This window comes from Merops nubicus, unplaced genomic scaffold, assembly GCF_000691845.1.
Source record: "Merops nubicus isolate BGI_N331 unplaced genomic scaffold, ASM69184v1 scaffold19933, whole genome shotgun sequence".
Classification (NCBI taxonomy): domain Eukaryota; kingdom Metazoa; phylum Chordata; class Aves; order Coraciiformes; family Meropidae; genus Merops; species Merops nubicus.
In genome coordinates, this window is record NW_008599903.1 from 1 (window position 1) to 7,716 (window position 7,716).

Below are 7,716 nucleotides of genomic sequence, written 5' to 3' on the forward strand. Positions count from 1 at the left end.
GGGGGGCGCGCCTCCCGCTCCCGCAGCCCTTTTGTTCGGTGGTGGCGGCCGCCATGTTGGGAGCCGCTCCGCGTGCCGCGTGGGGGCCGGAGCCGCGTTCTCTGGGGCGGTTCGCAGGCTGGCTTTCAGAGGAGCTGGCCGTGTACGGAGCAGACCTGTGATGAAGCCTCAAAATGCTTCTGGGGCTTTTATGAACTGTGCTTCCCGGCGTTTTTACCCTCGTGATTAGCTTTCTGCTACGCGAGCAGTGCAGTGAAATTTTTTTCTCGCTGCTACTGTTTTGCAAGCTAAAATTCGAGATCGGGAGTGGCGATTCTCCTCCTCCCCCCATTTAGTAGCTCAATTGGCCATTTGGACTCGGATGTATTCCACTTCCTATTATATGAAGTGTGCATCTTGTGATCTTGAAATCTGACTACTTTGCCTTGCCATATAGTTTCTAAAACACGAATAAAGGATTCGTGTAGTTACGGTGCTGGCAGAAAAAAAAACCTTTCGTTATTTTTCTGTAAGTGCTTTTGGGGCAAACTTGAGACTCTTGCATTCTCAGTCCAGAATTCCCTTATCTCTCCTCCCCAGTCCCCGTTGGAAAACATGGTTATAATGATGAAGTTGGCCTTTCTTTGAGTATCCCAAGTATCGTGTAAATAAGTTTCCTTAACCTCTTACAAAGATTAGTGTTCAAGGACTGCCATTCTCTAAGAAATGTTTAGTATTTGTAAGTTGGATGCTATTGCTACTAGAAAAACAACTATAACATGTATGCTTGATTTGTCTTTTTAGGTTTTGTTTTTCCCCACCCCATCAATTTAATTTTATTCTTTTGAAGATTCTTTGTTGTCAAGCCGCCAAAGTGGAGAGTGCGATTGCAGAAGGGGGTGCTTCTCGTTTCAGGTACTAGAGCTTTTGGGTTTTGATTGATGAACACTTGGCAGTGGAAACTCCTTTGAGGAGAATTTGAATTTGTCTTATGTTTATACGAGAGCTCAGATGTAACTGAAAGCGTTGGGATTTTGAACTGATGCAGTATTATGTGATTGTTTTTAACAGTGCTTCTTCAGGCGGAGGAGGTGGTAGGGGTGCACCTCAGCACTATCCCAAGACTGCCAGCAACAGGTATGTCATCTTGATGTTTGATTTGGGGTCATTTAAAAGACAGGATGCTTTGTGGTGATGCCAAGATGAAAATAGTGTCTTGAAAGATGTACAACGATTACCTATTGAGGTGATGGCAGGATAATGTTCTCCAGTCTTTGGCAGGATAGCACATGATCTGTTGAAGGTGTGTGTCATGTGTGATACAAAGAGCACAAACACTCATGCATTTCACAGTAGTAGTCTAGAGGGTTTTCTTGAGCATCTTCTCTGTTGCTGTAATGATCAGTATTATTCTTGGTGTTGGTGGTTGCAGAGTAATGTTGAGGGAAAACTTCAGTATGCAACAGATGTTGCAGTGTTGGTGGGGGTAAGTGCATGCTGTTAAAAGAAGCTAGTACCGGAGTTAGCCTAAGTAAAACAGTACTGAAAGATTAAACGGCCAGTATTTCCAATTGTTTCTGTTTAGCAGTTGTGTGTTTTTAAAATTCTCACAGCGAGTTCCTGGGGAAAACCCCAGGGCAAAACGCTCAGAAATGGATTCCTTCACGAAGCACTAGACGAGATGACGACTCCGCAAACGACAAAGAACGACATGATGCAATCTTCAGGAAAGTAAGAGGGTAAGTTTTTCATAATTTTTTTTTTTTTTTTCTTTACTGTTCTCTTCAGCAATATATATCTAATAAATAGGCTGGAGCAGAAGACGTGTGGGTGTGGAGTTCTGTGGAGGGCCTTTGTGGGCATTTGGTGTCCTTTGGAGGAAAGGGGGCAGAAACTGATTGGCCAGCAGCAGTGAATGCTTGAGAAGCGACTCTTGTGAGAGAATTAGCCTTCCAATAATATTTACATTCTAAAGATCCTCCCAAAAAAAATAGTTGAATGGAAAATTGTACTTCTCAGTTTTTGTTTAATAGACTCAAAGTTGAACTTAGGTCTAAAATTAATTATAGCATGCTTAAAAGACCTGTAATCTTTTTTTTTTTTTTTTTGTTCCTCTTTAGCATACTAAATAAGCTTACTCCTGAAAAGTTTGACAAGCTATGCCTTGAGCTCCTCAATGTGGGTGTAGAATCTAAGCTCATCCTAAAAGGGGTCATACTGCTGGTAAGCTGGCTGCATTTCACTACAGTTCTCTTGCATGTTAAAACTACTTAGGTTGGCTGTTTTTGATGGAATACAGAAGTAACATGGCAAATGTGGAGAAATACAGAAATAGCATTCAAAAAGGATATGCTGGGGAGGAAGTAGACTTAATGCTGTAAATTTGTTTTAGAAGTTTCAAGAATCACTAAACATGGATGGGGATATTTTGTTTGTTTTTTATAATGTATGATGCTAGTTTTCAGTCTCAGTTTCCTGGCCCCCTTCTTCCTGTTTTCTTGATGAACAAAACTAATGGCCTTGGAAAAGCTACCACAGGGAACCTCTTGGTACACTGATTTAACTGTCATGTCACTTTTTTTAATCAGATCAGACTGGCAACACTAACTTCACTGTTCTGAATGATAAACTTCAAATTTGTGCTGTTTGCTTAGGATCACAGAAACTCTTTAGCAGCATAGAGTAGTTTTTTCCTTTGCTTCAGCATTGTGACTAGTGTTAAAATCCATTATTTCTGTGTTTTTGATGAAACATCAAAATTTAAGTTGTATGCTCTAGGTTACATGGAGCAATACTGTTCTGTTATTTGTCTTGCAACACTCTCTCCTAATGTTTGCATCCTACTACATGCTGCCTTACTCTAAATTTATTTAGATCGTAGACAAAGCCCTTGAAGAGCCAAAGTATAGCTCACTGTATGCTCAACTATGTCTGCGACTGGCAGAAGATGCACCCAACTTTGATGGCCCATCAGCAGAGAGTCATCCAGGACAGAAGCAAAGCACAGTGAGTGCATCTTTCAGTCTGGAGTGATAAATGTTGCTAGCACATATAGTAGCATTGGTAAGCTTAATTGGTTCCTTTGTGCTCTTTTCTTAGACATTCAGACGCCTCCTAATATCTAAACTTCAAGATGAATTTGAAAACCGAACCAGAAATGTTGATAGTAAGTTCTAAAATTGCTTTTAATACCAAATTTCTTTGTCTTCCCTTTCCATAGCTGTGCTAAACAGGCTTCTTTGTTTTCCAGTCTATGATAAGCATGATGGTCCCCTCCTCCCTGAGGAGGAGGAACAGAGAGCCATTGCCAAGATCAAGATGCTGGGGAACATCAAATTCATTGGAGAACTTGGCAAGCTTGATCTTATTCATGAATCTATCCTTCATAAGTGCATCAAAACAGTGAGTATTCAGATTGGGTGGGGGCTAAGAGCAAAATAGGACTTCTGAAAAATGCAAATGTTTCTGCTGCTTTGGGAATCTTGCGGCATAAAATGTCACAAAAATATTTCCTGCCAATTATTTACCCACCACTGTTTGAAATAAGCAGGCTTTTGGTGTGGTTAAAAAAAAATTGGTGTTGTTCAGAGCCATGAGAATTGTCTCCTAAGTGAAGATGTAGTTTGCCCTAGACAGAAGTACCATAGGTACTTCAAAGTACACACACTGACTCACAAGTACTTGAACGATTAATTGTTAGACAAATTTTCAAGTCTGTCTTCAGAACAAGATTAAATGTTTCTGCATGTGCTTGTGTGCAAAAGTTGTCACTTAAAATAAATTGCCATTTGTCATGTGTTGAAATACCTAATTACTCTTTAATATTTCAGCTTTTGGAAAAGAAGAAGAGAGTCCAACTCAAAGATATGGGGGAGGATTTGGAGTGCCTCTGTCAGATAATGAGGACAGTGGGACCTAGATTAGACCATGCAAAAGCCAAGGTATGCACATATCCACTGCAGTCATTAAACTAGTTAAATTCTATTACTAAGACTTAAATTGCCTGGATGTTTTGCATTCAATATTCATAAGTACAAAACTGAGCAAGATTGCCAACTGTTGTTCCTGCATCACATCCTTTGATAACAAAAGGAGCCAATCCTTGAGGTGGTTTTAAATGTCTTTCTGGAATACAGTTAGGAGTGCTAGGAAGTCCTAAAAGCAAAAATGTTTCTCTAAAAGCTGCTTGAAAACAGATGGTGAGGAACTCTATTCTGAAGACAACTAGGTGATGTGACAGATGTGTTTTGGACCTTGACTTCAGAGTCCTGAATGTAAACTTGAGATGGTGTCATAGTAATCAAAGTTTGGGGAGTTTTCTGTCTTTTGACGGGAACGAGATGTTTTTGATCCATTAGCTTTCCTTAAGCTCTAACTGCTATCATGGAGAGTGAGATGGCAGGAGAGCGCAGTGTGTTCTGTTACATGATCTTGGATGTCTAGAATGTGGTCACCTTTCCTGAAAAAACTCAAGATGGTGATAGGATTAGCCCTCACTTGCAACATCTTCTCTGTTCCCCCAGTCCTTAATGGATCAGTACTTTGCCCGTATGCGCTCCTTGATGTCAAGTAAGGAATTGCCAGCAAGGATTCGTTTCCTGCTGCAGGTACACTGATAAAATAGTTTACCACTTCCTTTTTCTTGCAAACTTGTCTGGAATCCTTTCCTAATAATCCATTATGTTCCAAGGATACCGTGGAGTTGAGAGAACACAACTGGGTTCCTCGCAAAGCTTTTCTTGACAACGGACCAAAGACTATCAATCAAATCCGTCAAGATGCAGTAAAAGTAAGTGGTGCGTGTAAAGTCTTGTGCTTTGTTTTTGCTTAAGTGTTAAAGTGAACCCTTATGCTGTTGATGCCACGTCACAAAACTTGCTGTGCACTTGGGAGCGGTTCTCTAATCAGTGTGACAGTAAGGGGTTAAGTGTTAATATCAGCTGGACTTTGTCGGGTGGTGGTAGTCCAAACTACTCAAAATTATAATTCTTGTCTTAAAGGATCTGGGAGTTTTTATTCCTGCTCCTATGTCTCAAGGGATGAGAAGTGACTTCTTTCTGGAGGGACCGTTTATGCCACCCAGGATGAAACTTGACAGGGACCCACTTGGAGGGCTTGCTGATATGTTTGGACAAATGCCAGGTACACAAATGGCAAGGCTGATGTGCTGACTGACTGTACGGTACTGTACAAGAGCTAAAAGTGTCTTGCATCTCCTTAATAATACAGGTAGTGGAATTGGTACTGGTCCAGGGGTTATTCAGGACAGATTTTCACCCACCATGGGACGCCATCGTTCAAACCAACTTTTCAATGGCCATGGGGGTCACCTCATGCCTTCTGCCCAATCCCAGTTTGGAGAACTAGGCAAATACTTTCTGAAAAGTCAGGTAAGGAAAATGTTCACAGGGTGACTTGAGCTTGTTTAGAAAGTCTTCTCCAGATGCGTATGTTATGGATTATAGTCTGCTTACGTTAAAAGACTTCCTCAGATGTGTTTCTGATAAGAACTGACGCTCAGTTGATAGAAAAAATTCTCAAGAGCTTTTTAAATTGTGCAAGAGATGCAAGGAATTTTTTAACTGTAAGAAAAGGTGCATGTGGCTTTGGTGGGTCAGAGTGGTGTATTTTATTTAAAAAATAGCCCTGTTTTTAGGGATAGATGCTACTCTCCCACCACCCCTGCTCCTTCTTTCTCCCTTCCTGGCAAATAAAGTCTTTGTTCCTCTGGTCCCTCTGGTACTACTTACCATATGATGTAAGCCACTCCATCATCTGCACTTCTTTCTCTATATCTCCCTTTCTGAAATAGGGGCAAAGCCAGCTCTACCATAACCAGAATCAGGGACTCTTATCCCAGCAACAAGGACAGTCGAAGGATATGCCACCTCGGTTTTCTAAGAAAGGACAGCTTAATGCAGATGAGGTACATTACATGCCTACATTATTTAAAGCCTATTCTAAATATTGCCCAATGATTATAGCAAGACGCGTTATTATGAGGACTAATGCTGGAACTCTTTACTACTTCTCCTCCTCCTTTGTCCCTTCCTCTTTCACCTTACCCCTCCCTTTCCTTAGGGTATCCAGCGTCCTGTGAGCAAGACTGAGATATGAGGGCAATTTTTTGGGGTGTCCCTTCCCCTACATCTCCCCAAGAACACTACTCTGACATCAGTTCCCATGCATCATATTGATCACAACACATTTAACTAACATGTCAGAAAACATCCAGAACTTTAGAAACCTTAGAAACCCTGAAGTGCTGGACCAGCCTAAATTATTTTTTTTACAACTGGCAAGTAGGCAAAACATCAAATGAAAAAGTAAACTGTATTGTTACTTTGAGTGTTAACCAATTGGTAGAGTTTTATCTTGGCTGTAAAATAGATCAGCAAACATGCTAAGTATCCTTTTTGGGTCTCTAACATACTGCATCTAAAAGGAGCAAGTCCAGATCTTGATAATGGTGGAACTAAGTAGCAATAATTTGCAGCAAGCTGTGATTCCTCTGCTTTTGGGGGAATTTCAGTATGTGTATGGCTTCATTTGTATTTGAGTGTTGAACATTAGAAACGGTTACGACATGCTTCACTGTGGGATTCGTTGGTGTGAGTCCGTGGCTGCGTATCCTTAAAATACTTGAAACAGTTTGAGTTTTTTCTGACTTTCTGTTTACAGATTAGCCTGAGACCAGCTCAGTCTTTTCTAATGAATAAAAACCAAGTGCCAAAGCTTCAGCCCCAGATAACTATGATTCCTCCCAGTGCTCAGCCACCACGCACTCAGACACCACCTTTGGGACAGGTGAATAAACTGCTGTAATTTGTTTGCTATAATTATTTTTTTTTCATGCATGTAAAACAGACCAGTTTCTGATATGGGAAGGGAGAGAAATCTTCCATTGCACAGAGCAGGGTATTGAAAAAGAATGTTTAGGACCAAATTTGACTTTCATCTGTCTTTGTACATACTCAATGTCCTTAAACTTGATAAAAATGTAGGTAGATTTATTGCAAATAAACAAATCCTGCTATCTTTTTCAGCCTCCTCAACTTGGTCTTAAAACAAATCCACCACTTATACAAGAAAAGCCTGCAAAGACCACCAAGAAACCACCTCCTTCTAAAGAAGAGCTACTTAAACAAACTGTAAGTATGAAGCAGTGCTTCTTGAAGCCTTGTATATGCTCTTCAAAAGGCGTTATTTAAACAGTTGGGTTTTTTTCTATAGGAAGCAGTCGTGACTGAGTATCTGAACAATGGAAATGCTAACGATGCTGTCAATACTGTGAGAGAAATGAGAGCTCCAAAACACTTCATTCCTGAGATGCTGAGCAAAGTAATCATTCAATCCCTGGATAGATCAGATGAAGACAAAGAGAAAGCAAGTACTTTGATCAGCTTGCTCAAGCAGGAGGGAATAGCCACAAGTGACAACTTCATGCAGGTACTGCAATTGAACAGGATTGCGGTCCTTGCTCAGATGCTGTTCAGCTTGTGTAAAGGCTCTACGCAAATGTTTTTAGGTCCTGCTGATCTCAGGTAGTAGAAATAGTACATAAAGCTGTAAGAGACATAAGAAGTGAAGTGTAGGTACAGGATTTCGGGAAGTGGAGATGGGGAACCTCTCAGCAAGTGATTCAGTGCAGAAGAGAGCCATGAGTAAGAGTTACTTGGACAAGAACAAAATTATTTCAGAACTTGAACTTGGTGTTTACTGTTCCTTAGGCATTCC

The 7,716-nt window shown here is 40.8% G+C and overlaps 1 protein-coding gene across 1 annotated transcript in view; it reads left to right on the top strand.

Moving 5' to 3' along the window:
- Window positions 1-783: 783 nt before the first annotated feature.
- The window catches only part of EIF4G2 (eukaryotic translation initiation factor 4 gamma, 2), a gene marked incomplete at its 5' end in the record, with an annotated part of 9,621 nt that continues 2,688 nt past the window's right edge, over window positions 784-7,716 (top strand). The window contains 16 exons of the mRNA XM_008937557.1: window positions 784-894; window positions 1,051-1,116; window positions 1,593-1,718; window positions 2,100-2,202; window positions 2,854-2,985; window positions 3,079-3,145; window positions 3,230-3,381; window positions 3,810-3,920; window positions 4,503-4,586; window positions 4,670-4,768; window positions 4,980-5,121; window positions 5,209-5,369; window positions 5,792-5,905; window positions 6,661-6,786; window positions 7,026-7,130; window positions 7,213-7,452. Of these exons, the coding sequence (XP_008935805.1) occupies window positions 784-894; window positions 1,051-1,116; window positions 1,593-1,718; window positions 2,100-2,202; window positions 2,854-2,985; window positions 3,079-3,145; window positions 3,230-3,381; window positions 3,810-3,920; window positions 4,503-4,586; window positions 4,670-4,768; window positions 4,980-5,121; window positions 5,209-5,369; window positions 5,792-5,905; window positions 6,661-6,786; window positions 7,026-7,130; window positions 7,213-7,452 (1,939 nt within the window). The remainder of the gene's footprint in view (window positions 895-1,050; window positions 1,117-1,592; window positions 1,719-2,099; window positions 2,203-2,853; window positions 2,986-3,078; window positions 3,146-3,229; window positions 3,382-3,809; window positions 3,921-4,502; window positions 4,587-4,669; window positions 4,769-4,979; window positions 5,122-5,208; window positions 5,370-5,791; window positions 5,906-6,660; window positions 6,787-7,025; window positions 7,131-7,212; window positions 7,453-7,716) is intronic.